The sequence below is a fragment of the Brassica rapa genome, chromosome A03, assembly GCF_000309985.2.
Source record: "Brassica rapa cultivar Chiifu-401-42 chromosome A03, CAAS_Brap_v3.01, whole genome shotgun sequence".
NCBI lineage: Eukaryota > Viridiplantae > Streptophyta > Magnoliopsida > Brassicales > Brassicaceae > Brassica > Brassica rapa.
This window is the reverse complement of record NC_024797.2, coordinates 33,811,951-33,827,819: the sequence shown is the minus strand read 5'-3', so window position 1 is coordinate 33,827,819 and position 15,869 is coordinate 33,811,951. Positions and strand designations below refer to the sequence as shown.

At 45.6% G+C, this 15,869-nt stretch overlaps 1 protein-coding gene across 1 annotated transcript; it reads left to right on the top strand.

The window, feature by feature from the left end:
- Positions 1 to 13,638: 13,638 nt before the first annotated feature.
- On the top strand, positions 13,639 to 15,389 carry LOC117132686. The gene is made up of 2 exons (XM_033287500.1): positions 13,639 to 14,755; positions 15,385 to 15,389. Exons 1-2 carry the CDS (start codon positions 13,639 to 13,641, stop codon positions 15,387 to 15,389), a joined length of 1,122 nt encoding a protein of 373 aa, XP_033143391.1.
- Positions 15,390 to 15,869: the final 480 nt, after the last annotated feature.

Sequence of the window (15,869 nt, the reverse complement as noted above, 5' to 3'; positions counted from 1 at the left end):
AAGACTCTTTCATAAAAATGTGTTCAGACAACCCTTTAGAAGACACCCTTAACCACGTGGAAAATGGAATTTTCAGCATATCAGATTTGACAGACGATTACATGCGACTAATGGACGCTAGCATCGAAGTTGCAAACGTAGAAGAAAATAACAACTCAGAAGTTGTCATCGATCGACAACCTCCCTCGCAATCAAACTGGTCTAAAGATAAAGCACCAAAGGTAGAATTAAAACCTCTACCCAGCGGTCTTAAGTACGCTTACCTTTATGACCAGTCCTACCCAGTTATCGTCAACGCCAATCTCACTAGTGGAGAACTTGCTTTATTGCTAAATAAATTGCGCAAGTACATGAGAGCGATCGGATATTCTTTCGATGACATTCCTGGAATCTCTCCTGATCTTTGCATGCATCGAATCAACTTGGAAGATGACGCTAAAACGTCAATAGAGCAGCAAAGGAGATTAAATCCGAATCTAAAGGAAGTAGTCAAAAAGGAAATTATAAAACTCCTTGATGCTGGAGTTATTTACCCTATTTCGGATAGCAAATGGGTAAGCCCCATACATGTTGTACCAAAAAAGGGAGGTATCACTATAGTAAAGAATGAAAAGGATGAACTCATTCCGACTCATACCGTTACTGGTCATCGGATGTGTATTGATTATAGGAAATTGAATGCCGCTACTAGGAAAGACCATTTTCCCCTTCCCTTTATTGATCAAATGCTGGAGAGATTAGCTAATCACCAGTATTAACGTTTACATGCCCAATGGAACTTTTGTGGGAACCAAAATTCACACTGTCGATTTCCATTTAAATAAGGAAACTAGGAAAACCATAATTTCCCAGAGGTCCCGGATCTCTGCGAGAGCCAACGACAAGTGATCGAATATATGCGGAAATCATGAAAAGATAACAAACGAGTTTAGAGAAAACAGTAGATCTTATTTCGAGTCCGCGTAAGAGCGTTGCGATCATTACAACGGATCATAAAAGCTTTGGCCGCAAATGCTGTCAGCGAGTTACTTAGTTCTAGCAGCCTAAAAGCTCAAACCTAGTTGAGTCGCAGCTCGATAACAAAAGACGAAAAAGATATATAAAAGCTGCCTACGTACCCCTTTCGAGGATCAAGCCAAACGTAGTTCAATTGATAGAGCTGGAAAAGAGATCGAACTTCCTGGGCGAGTTCGTCTGGTAATTGAGTGCCAGTCATAGAAACCGAACTTGTCGAGAATAAAGCCTAAAGTTTCTAAGTGCCGAGAATTCCGAATCTAAAAAATTCTCCTCATGCCTCTCGCCTAGGACTCCTTATATACTAGCTCCAAGGTCGGCTTACGCTTTTCCTCTTCTGCCCTTAAGCCGTCATAGCATAAAATAGAGATATTCCATTTTTTCCGTTCTTTGTAATTATCCTCAAAATTTTGTATTTATCCGCGGAAATTTGACATTTATCCTTCCTTGTGCGCCAAGCATAAACCGTCATACGGTTTATGGGCTTTTGGTTAAGAAATCATAAGTTGGGCCTCGAGTCGTGTCTTAGGTCCCTTTGGGCCGTCTTAGGACTCGAAATGTTTATTACGACTTCTTTCGATAAAGAAGGAACTTTCCGTGGTTTTTACCGCAAAGTTTGATTGATGTCTTTAGAATGGTCGGAAGACATGAACTGAGTTCGCTACGGTCTTCGGGAGATAGCATCATAGGATAGACGTGAATGCATGAACTGGTGTCGTATCGACGTTTCAGAAGAGTTCGGTCGCTACGTAACGACCGAACAGAACGCACGCTCGGTCACTACGTAGCGACCGTGCGGGATGGACGCTCGGTCGCTACGTAGCGACCGAGCGGGACAGACGCTTGGCTCGAGCTCGGTCTCTACGTAGCGACCGAGCGGGATGGACGCTCGGTCGCTACGTAGCGACTGAGTTTGGCTCGAGCTCGGTCACTACGTAGCGACCGAGCTTGGCTCGAGCTCGGTCGCTACGTAGCGACCGAGCTTGGCTTGAGCTCGGTGGCTACGTAGCGACCGAGCGGGACAGATGCTCGGTCGTTACGTAGCGACCGAGCGGGATGGACGCTCGGTCACTACGTAGCGACCGAGCGGGACAGACGCTCGGTCGCTACGTAGCGACCGAGCTGTGTGCATGATTGGTCGCCGCGTATCGATCGAACTTAGCTTATCCGTGGTCCGATTGCCGTGCTCGAGCTTGTCCGCGGCAGAATTGGATACATGTCTGTTTCTTTCGGACAATCGGTATTTAGTGGTTCGATTGAGATTTGAACAAGATTTTACCGCAAGGCTCTTTGTAAAGATATCTTTACGAAGATTACTTTTTCGTAAAAATGTTCATGCTGATTTTTACGGACTTTCAGGCATTGATTCCGTTGTGACCGATTTTGACCCCAACAGTTAGCCCTCCAGCTCGTTAGAACCATGAGCTTATAGCGTGAGGTTCTAGCGAGTGGCCTGGCAAGTTAGACAAGTAATGTGAGTTAGGCGGAATTAAGGGTTGAAAAGGTCAGTGGCAAATGGTCTTCTCCCTTTTCTAAAAGTAGAACGCGATAAGATTGGGGCTGCGCCTTATGACGGCTGCCTACGTACCTTTTTTGAAGGGATCAAGCCTTCCGTAGTTTGTCTTTGAGTTAGGGTTCTTATGACTAGTTTTCCAGCGAGACATTTACGGTCTAGTTTTTATGTAGCGGTTATCAGGAGTGTTTCTGCCGATGGCATTTTGTATGGGTGTAGAAGGAAGAGTACGAGTTGTCATCTCGTAATCTAACTATATGTGAACTGCTATATCTGTAATTTGTTTCGAGAGTTTTCCGCAGTGTGTAAACTTGTGGGATTTCTGAAGATTCTCGAATATTGGCAAAGAGACAAATTTTGTGATCTCGTATCAAGGTGTTTGATACTATGCCTAGAGATGTTAGAGACCAGTGCGCTGGGTTTAGGGCAAGATCTAGGTTTACACCTGGTTTTCGAGAATAAAGCCTATAGTTTCTAAGTGCCGAGAATTCTGAATCTAAAAAATTCTCCTCATGCCTCTCGCCTAGGACTCCTTATATACTAGCTCCAAGGTCGGTTTACGCTTTTACTCTTCTGCCCTTAAGCCATCATAGCATAAAATGGAGATATTCCATTTTTTCCGATCTTCGTAATTATCCTCAAAATTTCGTATTTATCCGCGGAAACTTGACATTTATCCTTCCTTGCGCGCCAAGCATAAACTGTCATACGGTTTATGGGCTTTTGGTTAAGAAATCATAAGTTGGGCCTCGAGTCGTGTCTTAGGTCCCTTTGGGCCGTCTTACGATTCGAAATGTTTATTACGACTTCTTTCGATAAAGAAGGAACTTTCCGCAGTTTTTACCGCAAAGTTTGATTGATGTCTTTAGAATGGTCGGAAGACATGAACTGAGTTCGCTACGGTCTTCGGGAGATAGCATCGTAGGATAGACGAGAATGCATGAACTGGTGTCGTATCGACGTTTCAGAGTTCGGTCGCTACATAACGACCGAACAGAACATTCGCTCGGTCACTACGTAGCGACCGAGCGGGACGGACGCTCGGTTGCTACGTAGCGACCGAGCGGGACGGATGCTTGGTCGCTACGTAGCGACAGAGCTTGGCTCGAGCTCGGTCGCTACGTAGCGACCGAGCGGGACGGATGCTCGGTCGCTACGTAGCGACCGAGCGGGATGGACGCTCAGTCACTACGTAGCGACCGAGCGTGTAGAAACCCTTAAAAGAAAAAAAAAATATATTATTATTTAGTGGTTTTACCGCGGGCAATGGATGGTCGAAGAATTGATCTTGGGTGAACCATAAGCTGCTGGACCATGGTTAGAAAAGTGTTAGATTGATCAGACGGCAGTTTTGGAAGAATCACATTTTTGAAGCACGACGGTTTAGAAGCTCGACGTTTTTGAAGATTGACGTTTCTTCATCGCGAAGTTTTCTCAGAATATCTTCGTATTAGTAAAATATTATTCTGAAGACATTATAAGTCGGAAGCAGGACGGGAATTAAGCAGGACGGGAAGCAAGCACGACGGGATTGAAGCACGAGGTGCCGCGAAACCTGCGATCGGAGCATGCTGAGCGACATGTGTGCGCTGAGTGTCAATCTGGATGAGGTCAGGCCGTGGATCAGACATCTGGAGGGCATGGTGTCACTCTGCATGATGTCCTGGTCATGCCATCAGACATGTGGAGCACGAGGTGCCGCGACGCATGCGTCCGGAGCCATGCGAGGCGACACACGGGCTGCCACACGGCTTGTTTCTGATTGGTTGATGCATCCTATATAAACCCCACGACCCCAGCTCATTTCAAACCATCCAGAACACCTGAAACTCAGAGAAAAACGTGAGAGAGAAAGCTAGAGAAAGAAAGTTTGAGTTTCGATAGTTTTCGAGCGATTTAGGCAGTTTTCGAGAACAGTTACTCTGCCGATTTTGAGTCAGCACTTGGAGAAGATTCTGTTCAAGTGAAGAGAGATCAGTTCTAGTGGGGACCAGTTCAAGTGAAGATCAGTCCAGACGTGGGTCTACTTGTGAAGGTCGGGAAAGGGTTCGGATCACAGAAGTCGGGTTTGGGGTCAAGGCCACGGTCAACCAAAAACAGTGAGTTATAATCAATTGATTGCTGAGTTGTTTTTATGCAGGGTCCCGTTACTTGGAAGTTGGATCATGGCAGGAGGCCAGGTCTAACTGAGTAACGGTTTGAGTAGTTAATAATTGAGGTTATGTTGTTTAAGTTGATAGCATGCTTAGTTATTGCTTGAGAACCTTAGTAGCATGCTAATGGTTAGGTTGATTGGTTAGTTAGCGAATGCAGAATGCTTAGATGATATCGCTAAGTTGTGGATAGTTAGGTATTCTGGAATTAGTCTTTATGCTAGATTCTGGAATGTGGTTGATTGTGTTGTGATTATTACTTGAAACCTTGTGTTATTTTTACCGGGTTTAGTATTAATCGTATATTGGCCGATAGCATTTGTGTAACCCACAATGCTAGGCATATTGGGGTGAGTTAGTGTTCCTTCAGACCTCGTACCCGGCGGGTTCAAGGAAACCCCTTATTCGCTGGATCGGGAAGACTCAGACGAACGGTGTCATGTACTATGGCTGAGTATTACACGACGGTGTAATGGGGCAGTGACCCGAAGGACTGTGGGCTGTCGCGCGGTGACCCGAAGGACTGTGGGCCGCGGTCGGTTGAAAGTTCCTTCTTCCGGCCTTTGTGGTAGGGAGATAGGATATTGCCGATAGTGAAGGAGGAACCTAACGTCACCAGGGCCCGAGTTTGTTATATATATTATATCGTGTTTTGGGTTGTTAAACCCTGGTTTAAATCGAGTTTGAGTTTGGTGATAAGCTAGTAATTAGCGTAATGCTAGTTATCTTGCTATGGTTTACCGCTGCGTATTTTGAATATTGCTTATTGTTATTAAATTGTGTTGTTAGGTGAACCTCTCGCTTTAGATTGTTTGGGGTGGGATAGCGAGGGGTTGTATTTGTTAGTGGGGGATTGTAACTCGCTGAGTAATGCTAGATTACTCACTCCTCACTCGTTGTTGTTTTCAGGTGACCAGTAGTGAGCTCGTAGAAAGCGCGGGAGGCTAGGCTGGCTGGTGTAGATTTGCATCTTTTTGCTTAAGACGCTTTCAGACTATAAGTATGTACTTTCGCTTTCTTGGCATGCCACCACTTGTATAATATTTTGTGTATTGTAAACCAGATATTATATAAGATAAATAAAGCGAATGTTTTGTGAAACTGCCTTGTTGTTCTGATATTAGCTTGTCCGAGCTAACACAACGTCAGATTGGAGTACGGGTTGAGAAGCCTTAGGCTTTGGTCTGACGGGACGTGTTAGTGGGCGGCCTGGCCTAGTTACAAATTGCACTTTTTGTAACTTTGGCTGGATTGCCCGTTAACCCGTCTTGTAGCGCTCCTGAGCCTTGGTAGACGGTCGGGCCGTCGGTCATGTTCTTGTTTGATTGTTGGCCGGTGGTTTGACCTATGCCTAGAACGGTTCGGGGGTGTTACAGAGGTGGTATCAGAGCATGGTTTCGTCCATGCGTGACACAAGTGCTTTTTTTTAACGGTTTTATCGAGTCAAAGGAGTCGCAAAAAGATGATTAGGAAACCAGCCGCTTCCCGTGGTAGGAATATGACTTACCCTTTTTATTGTGTGCAGATGGCTAATCGCGGGACAGGTGATGATGGACGAGGTCGGATATGGGGAGAGGGTATGGATTGGACAGGCGGAGGATTGGGTCACAGATCAGATCAGGATAATGGAAATGGCATTAGTGAGATGTTTGGACACGATAGGAGCCCTCTGCAGAGAACAAGATCTTTTCCTGTTTACGGTAACATGACTAGAGTGAGAGAAGACAGTATGGCGAGTATTGGCCCAAGTCGTAATTGGGACCAGAGACATCAACATGATCAATCCGCTCAATCAAACCCAAGGCCAGATCAGAACCGTGCCACCGAAAGACCACAAGATCATGGAACCGAAAACACCTTGAAGCTTTTACATGACGTGATGACCGAGGCACTTGGTAACCAAGGCAGGCGTACTCAACCCCCTGAAGTTTCCAAGCTATTATCTACCATGAAGAACATTGGATCCTACAAGTTCAAAGGAGGATCCGATCCTATTGAGGCCGACAAGTGGATTACTATGATGGAGAAGAATTTTGAAGCCATGGAGTGCCCGGAGGAGTATAAGAAGAAGATCGCTGTGTACTACTTGGAAGGCGACGCCACAGGATGGTGGGACAGCATAGACAGACAGCGTGGACACAACATCACATCATGGGAGTCGTTCAAGGGAGAGTTTGAGAGGAAATACTTTCCTCCAGAAGCAAAGCATCGATTGGAGCGCCAGTTCATGAACCTTGTTCAAGGAGATAGGCCAGTGAGGAGTTACGAATCTGAGTTCACAAGGTTGAGGCGACATGTCTTTGATGGGCGTGAAGATGAAGCAACTATGATCCGTAACTTTATGTACGGATTGAAGCCGGAGCTTGGAAGTCGTTTAGCTGGAAGCAACTTTAGCAGCTTATCTGAGCTAGTGGAAAAAGCTGTTAATGTTGAAACTGTATTGGAGGCTGAAAGGAAGACCTTACCACATTCTGGTGGACACACCAAGTTTAGCCAAGGAGAAAGGCCAAATTTCAACAAGGGTCCAAGATCTTACAAAGGAAAAGGGCGAGGATTTGGAGGCCAAGCCAACAATCGTGGTAACACTGTGGTGTGTTACATATGTGATCAACCGGGACATATTTCTAAGTTTTGTCCCAACAGACAACGGAGTAACCAGCAGGGTTATTCATCTATAAGGATGGAAGATGTTACTTGTTTCTCTTGCGGTATGAAGGGCCATTATGCATCGTCATGTCCAAACAAGCCAATCCCTGCAACCCCTCTCGCAATCCGAGCTCCTCCTAGCCGTCCAGCTATTGAGCCAGCACCAAAGAAGCAAAACCTAGGAAGTAGAGTTTATGCCTTAGGTGTAGAAAACCCAGACAATGCAGGACCGTCAAGCGGTCCCATCACAGGTATTGTGGGTGCTTAACCTCTTCTTTTTATTGAATGGAATTTAGTTGCTGGAATCTAGTTAGTATGCTGGTTAGTTATAGATTTCTTGATCGCTAGGTTGCGCGTTTAGAAATTTAGGATGATGATTGATGGTTGTGAGAATTTTGATTAGTATTTTTGTGATTAAGATATTGTTGATTGGATTACTGTGGCAGGAACCATACATGTTGCTGGTAAACCCACACATGTATTGTTCGACTCGGGGGCAACACATAGTTTTGTGACCCCTGAAGTAGCTGCCCGGTTTTGGGATTGTTTTGTGGTTGACAGGATAGATGTGGCCGTTTTGACCCCCGCAGACCGAACCCTTCAAGCAAATCAGTGTATCAAGAATGTTCCATTGGTCATTCAAGGCAAAGAGTTTGTGGCAGATCTGTTAGTCGTGCCTTTGAAAGGGTACGAGGTAATCCTTGGAATGGATTGGTTATCGAGCTACGGAGTTCAGATCGACTGTGGAAAGGGAAGGTTGTTGTTCGGCAGAGGTAAACGACCAGAGATGGTATACTATGGAATCAGTCCTAGTATGACCGTGTCTTTAGTAGCAGCGATGAGAGTACAAGATTTGTTTCAAGACGGGGATGTATATTTGGTGACCTTATCGGTTAGTGGAGGAGCCACTAATGATGAAGTTAAGGTCGAAGACATAGAAGTGGTCCAAGAGTTTGAGGATATCTTTGCACCACTAAAGGAATTACCTCCACCTCGGAGTAATCCCTTTACCATTACTTTGGAGCCTGAAGCAAAACCTATAGCTAAGGCACCATATCGGATGGCACCTGCGGAATTAGCCGAGCTAAAGAAACAATTGGAAGATCTATTGGAAAAGGGATTCATCCGGTCGAGCTCTTCACCTTGGGGAGCTCCTGTGTTATTTGTGAAGAAGAAGGATGGAAGCATGAGGTTGTGTATCGATTATCGTGGTATCAACAACATCACGATAAAAGATAAGTATCCTCTTCCGAGGATAGACGAGTTGTTAGACCAACTAAAGGGAGCTAGTTGGTTTTCGAAGATTGATTTGGCATCAGGGTATCACCAAATTCCTATTGCCAAGTCAGACATTATGAAGACGGCGTTTCGGACGAGGTATGGGCAGTACGAGTTTGTAGTTATGCCCTTTGGTCTCACAAACGCGCCTGCGGCTTTCATGCGTTTGATGAATGAAGTGTTTCACGACTATCTCGACAAGTTCGTGATCATTTTCATTGATGACATCCTGGTGTACTCGAAAAGTAAGGAAGAGCACAAAGAGCATCTGAGACTGGTTATGGAGAGGTTACGGAATCAGAAGCTATTTGCCAAGTCCAGCAAGTGCTCGTTTTGGAAGAGAGAGATAGGATTTCTGGGTCACATAGTATCAGGAGAGGGCGTGGCTGCTGATCCAGAAAAGGTCCAAGCCATACGAGAATGGCCTCGACCTACCACTGTGACAGAAGTGAGGAGTTTTCTCGGACTTGCGGGCTATTATCGGAAGTTTGTTAAGGACTTTTCCTCCATTGCAAAGCCTTTAACTAAACTTACCGGTAAAGGAGTTCCTTTCTTATGGGTGGAAGAAACCGAGAGGGCATTCAAGAAGTTGAAGGAAGCTCTCACGACCGCACCTGTGTTAGCTTTGCCCGAGCAAGGTAAACCTTACACGGTTTACACGGATGCTTCACGCGTTGGGTTAGGTTGTGTTCTTATGCAAGATGGGCGAGTCATTGCATATGCTTCGCGACAACTACGGAAGCATGAGGATAACTACAGTACACATGACTTGGAGTTAGCGGCCGTGGTGTTCGCTTTGCGAATTTGGAGATCTTACTTGTACGGGGAAGAAGTGGAGGTATACACGGACCACCAAAGTCTTAAATACCTCTTCACTCAGCCAGATCTCAACCTGCGCCAGCGTAGGTGGATGGAGTTTGTGGCAGACTACGACATACGGATTCGCTACCATCCTGGTAAAGCGAATGTTGTTGCGGACGCCTTAAGTCGAAGAAAGTTGGACGCAGATTTAGAGAAAGAAGTGGAGCTATTGAACCAGGAGTTGAAACAAGTGAAGTTGGTCGTTTTGGAAGGGCAGACAAGCGAGCCATTGGGACTTCAAGCGGTGAATCAGGCCAGCTTGATTCAGAGAATTCGAGAAGAACAACTTAAGGATGAGAAGTTACTGAAGATTGCTGAAGAACTCAAAGGACAAGCCGGGCCAAATAATGCGGGATACTACTTGGCGGAGGACGGAACCTTGCTAATTAATGGGAGGATCACGGTTCCTAAAGGACAAGGGCTGAGAGATGAGATACTAAGGATTGCACATCATTCTTTACTCAGTATCCATCCTGGAAGTTCGAAGATGTACCGAGACGTGAGAAGATACTATCATTGGCCGGGCATGAAGAGATCAGTAGCACAATGGGTTGCTCAGTGTGCAACTTGTCAACAAGTCAAGGTGGAACATCAAGTTCCAGGGGATTGTTGCAGAGTCTTCCGATACCTCAATGGAAATGGGACTCTATTTCCATGGATTTCATCACCGGATTACCTACTGCTCCAGGTAGATCGAACAACTCGATATGGGTGATTGTGGATAGGTTAACCAAGGTCACACACTTGTTGCCTATGCGGGACACTGATAAAGTTGAAGTTTTGGCCGAGCTGTACATCGACCAAATCGTGAAGTTACATGGTGTACCCTCAGACATCGTCTCAGATCGCGATCCAAGGTTCACGGCATCATTCTGGGAAGCACTACAAGAAGCCTTGGGAACTAAACTGTACAGAAGCACGGCGTTCCATCCAGAAACAGATGGCCAAACGGAAAGGACCATTCGGACCATCGAGGACATGCTGCGTATGTGTATTCTCGATTGGGCAGGAACTTGGGAGAAGCATTTACCGTTGGTTGAGTTCTCGTATAACAACAGTCATCATTCGAGCATAGGGATGTCACCTTATGAAGCATTATACGGAAGGCCATGCAAGACGCCTATGTGTTGGACGGAAGTGGGCGAAAGAAGAATGTTTGGGTCACCTATTGTTCAGGAGACCATGATTAAACTGGAGACGATTCAGGCCAACATGAAGAAGGCTCAAGACCGTCAGAAGAAGTACGCAGACCAGTCAAGAAGAGAAGTAACTTTTGAGATAGGAGATTGGGTCTATTTGAAGGTTACTGCACAGAAAGGGAAGGACAGATTTGGCAAGGTCGGGAAACTTGCGGTCAGGTTCATTGGTCCGTATAAGATCATCGGGAAAGTTGGTGAGGTAGCTTACCGATTGGATCTGCCAGCAGATATGCATCTACATCCAGTATTCCATGTTTCCATGCTTCGGAAACACATACGGGATCCAAGTACTGTTGAGCCCGAGAGAATCGAGGAGTTGGAGACAAACCTTACGTATCCGGAAGGACCAATCAGATTAGGAGAACGGCGTATTCGGAAGCTCAAAAATCGTGAGATTGCTCAAGTACAAGTGTTCTGGGGAAGACAAAACAGGATTCATGTTACTTGGGAGGATGAAGCGAGATTTAAAACCGATCACCCGGAGTTATTCCGAGAGGACGTTGTAATGGAAGAAGGAGGCCCCTCAGAGCCTTAGAATTCGAGGACGAATTCTGTTAACGGGGGGAGAATGTAGAAACCCTTAAAAAAAAAAAATATATTATTATTTAGTGGTTTTACCGCGGGCAATGGATGGTCGAAGAATTGATCTTGGGTGAACCATAAGCTGCTGGACCATGGTTAGAAAAGTGTTAGATTGATCAGACGGCAGTTTTGGAAGAATCACATTTTTGAAGCACGACGGTTTAGAAGCTCGACGTTTTTGAAGATTGACGTTTCTTCATCGCGAAGTTTTCTCAGAATATCTTCGTATTAGTAAAATATTATTCTGAAGACATTATAAGTCGGAAGCAGGACGGGAATTAAGCAGGACGGGAAGCAAGCACGACGGGATTGAAGCACGAGGTGCCGCGAAACCTGCGATCGGAGCATGCTGAGCGACATGTGTGCGCTGAGTGTCAATCTGGATGAGGTCAGGCCGTGGATCAGACATCTGGAGGGCATGGTGTCACTCTGCATGATGTCCTGGTCATGCCATCAGACATGTGGAGCACGAGGTGCCGCGACGCATGCGTCCGGAGCCATGCGAGGCGACACACGGGCTGCCACACGGCTTGTTTCTGATTGGTTGATGCATCCTATATAAACCCCACGACCCCAGCTCATTTCAAACCATCCAGCACACCTGAAACTCAGAGAAAAACGTGAGAGAGAAAGCTAGAGAAAGAAAGTTTGAGTTTCGATAGTTTTCGAGCGATTTAGGCAGTTTTCGAGAACAGTTACTCTGCCGATTTTGAGTCAGCACTTGGAGAAGATTCTGTTCAAGTGAAGAGAGATCAGTTCTAGTGGGACCAGTTCAAGTGAAGATCAGTCCAGACGTGGGTCTACTTGTGAAGGTCGGGAAAGGGTTCGGATCACAGAAGTCGGGTTTGGGGTCAAGGCCACGGTCAACCAAAAACTGTGAGTTATAATCAATTGATTGCTGAGTTGTTTTTATGCAGGGTCCCGTTACTTGGAAGTTGGATCATGGCAGGAGGCCAGGTCTAACTGAGTAACGGTTTGAGTAGTTAATAATTGAGGTTATGTTGATTAAGTTGATAGCATGCTTAGTTATTGCTTGAGAACCGTAGTAGCATGCTAATGGTTAGGTTGATTGGTTAGTTAGCGAATGCAGAATGCTTAGATGATATCGCTAAGTTGTGGATAGTTAGGTATTCTGGAATTAGTCTTTATGCTAGATTCTGGAATGTGGTTGATTGTGTTGTGATTATTACTTGAAACCTTGTGTTATTTTTACCGGGTTTAGTATTAATCGTATATTGGCCGATAGCATTTGTGTAACCCACAATGCTAGGCATATTGGGGTGAGTTAGTGTTCCTTCAGACCTCGTACCCGGCGGGTTCAAGGAAACCCCTTATTCGCTGGATCGGGAAGACTCAGACGAACGGTGTCATGTACTATGGCTGAGTATTACACGACGGTGTAATGGGGCAGTGACCCGAAGGACTGTGGGCTGTCGCGCGGTGACCCGAAGGACTGTGGGCCGCGGTCGGTTGAAAGTTCCTTCTTCCGGCCTTTGTGGTAGGGAGATAGGATATTGCCGATAGTGAAGGAGGAACCTAACGTCACCAGGGCCCGAGTTTGTTATATATATTATATCGTGTTTTGGGTTGTTAAACCCTGGTTTAAATCGAGTTTGAGTTTGGTGATAAGCTAGTAATTAGCGTAATGCTAGTTATCTTGCTATGGTTTACCGCTGCGTATTTTGAATATTGCTTATTGTTATTAAATTGTGTTGTTAGGTGAACCTCTCGCTTTAGATTGTTTGGGGTGGGATAGCGAGGGGTTGTATTTGTTAGTGGGGGATTGTAACTCGCTGAGTAATGCTAGATTACTCACTCCTCACTCGTTGTTGTTTTCAGGTGACCAGTAGTGAGCTCGTAGAAAGCGCGGGAGGCTAGGCTGGCTGGTGTAGATTTGCATCTTTTTGCTTAAGACGCTTTCAGACTATAAGTATGTACTTTCGCTTTCTTGGCATGCCACCACTTGTATAATATTTTGTGTATTGTAAACCAGATATTATATAAGATAAATAAAGCGAATGTTTTGTGAAACTGCCTTGTTGTTCTGATATTAGCTTGTCCGAGCTAACACAACGTCAGATTGGAGTACGGGTTGAGAAGCCTTAGGCTTTGGTCTGACGGGACGTGTTAGTGGGCGGCCTGGCCTAGTTACAAATTGCACTTTTTGTAACTTTGGCTGGATTGCCCGTTAACCCGTCTTGTAGCGCTCCTGAGCCTTGGTAGACGGTCGGGCCGTCGGTCATGTTCTTGTTTGATTGTTGGCCGGTGGTTTGACCTATGCCTAGAACGGTTCGGGGGTGTTACAGAGGTGGTATCAGAGCATGGTTTCGTCCATGCGTGACACAAGTGCTTTTTTTTAACGGTTTTATCGAGTCAAAGGAGTCGCAAAAAGATGATTAGGAAACCAGCCGCTTCCCGTGGTAGGAATATGACTTACCCTTTTTATTGTGTGCAGATGGCTAATCGCGGGACAGGTGATGATGGACGAGGTCGGATATGGGGAGAGGGTATGGATTGGACAGGCGGAGGATTGGGTCACAGATCAGATCAGGATAATGGAAATGGCATTAGTGAGATGTTTGGACACGATAGGAGCCCTCTGCAGAGAACAAGATCTTTTCCTGTTTACGGTAACATGACTAGAGTGAGAGAAGACAGTATGGCGAGTATTGGCCCAAGTCGTAATTGGGACCAGAGACATCAACATGATCAATCCGCTCAATCAAACCCAAGGCCAGATCAGAACCGTGCCACCGAAAGACCACAAGATCATGGAACCGAAAACACCTTGAAGCTTTTACATGACGTGATGACCGAGGCACTTGGTAACCAAGGCAGGCGTACTCAACCCCCTGAAGTTTCCAAGCTATTATCTACCATGAAGAACATTGGATCCTACAAGTTCAAAGGAGGATCCGATCCTATTGAGGCCGACAAGTGGATTACTATGATGGAGAAGAATTTTGAAGCCATGGAGTGCCCGGAGGAGTATAAGAAGAAGATCGCTGTGTACTACTTGGAAGGCGACGCCACAGGATGGTGGGACAGCATAGACAGACAGCGTGGACACAACATCACATCATGGGAGTCGTTCAAGGGAGAGTTTGAGAGGAAATACTTTCCTCCAGAAGCAAAGCATCGATTGGAGCGCCAGTTCATGAACCTTGTTCAAGGAGATAGGCCAGTGAGGAGTTACGAATCTGAGTTCACAAGGTTGAGGCGACATGTCTTTGATGGGCGTGAAGATGAAGCAACTATGATCCGTAACTTTATGTACGGATTGAAGCCGGAGCTTGGAAGTCGTTTAGCTGGAAGCAACTTTAGCAGCTTATCTGAGCTAGTGGAAAAAGCTGTTAATGTTGAAACTGTATTGGAGGCTGAAAGGAAGACCTTACCACATTCTGGTGGACACACCAAGTTTAGCCAAGGAGAAAGGCCAAATTTCAACAAGGGTCCAAGATCTTACAAAGGAAAAGGGCGAGGATTTGGAGGCCAAGCCAACAATCGTGGTAACACTGTGGTGTGTTACATATGTGATCAACCGGGACATATTTCTAAGTTTTGTCCCAACAGACAACGGAGTAACCAGCAGGGTTATTCATCTATAAGGATGGAAGATGTTACTTGTTTCTCTTGCGGTATGAAGGGCCATTATGCATCGTCATGTCCAAACAAGCCAATCCCTGCGACCCCTCTCGCAATCCGAGCTCCTCCTAGCCGTCCAGCTATTGAGCCAGCACCAAAGAAGCAAAACCTAGGAGGTAGAGTTTATGCCTTAGGTGTAGAAAACCCAGACAATGCAGGACCGTCAAGCGGTCCCATCACAGGTATTGTGGGTGCTTAACCTCCTCTTTTTATTGAATGGAAATTTAGTTGCTGGAATCTAGTTAGTATGCTGGTTAGTTATAGATTGCTTGATCGCTAGGTTGCGCGTTTAGAAATTTAGGATGATGATTGATGGTTGTGAGAATTTTGATTAGTATTTTTGTGATTAAGATATTGTTGATTGGATTACTGTGGCAGGAACCATACATGTTGCTGGTAAACCCACACATGTATTGTTCGACTCGGGGGCAACACATAGTTTTGTGACCCCTGAAGTAGCTGCCCGGTTTTGGGATTGTTTTGTGGTTGACAGGATAGACGTGGCCGTTTTGACCCCCGCAGACCGAACCCTTCAAGCAAATCAGTGTATCAAGAATGTTCCATTGGTCATTCAAGGCAAAGAGTTTGTGGCAGATCTGTTAGTCGTGCCTTTGAAAGGGTACGAGGTAATCCTTGGAATGGATTGGTTATCGAGCTACGGAGTTCAGATCGACTGTGGAAAGGGAAGGTTGTTGTTCGGCAGAGGTAAACGACCAGAGATGGTATACTATGGAATCAGTCCTAGTATGACCGTGTCTTTAGTAGCAGCGATGAGAGTACAAGATTTGTTTCAAGACGGGGATGTATATTTGGTGACCTTATCGGTTAGTGGAGGAGCCACTAATGATGAAGTTAAGGTCGAAGACATAGAAGTGGTCCAAGAGTTTGAGGATATCTTTGCACCACTAAAGGAATTACCTCCACCTCGGAGTAATCCCTTTACCATTACTTTGGAGCCTGAAGCAAAACCTATAGCTA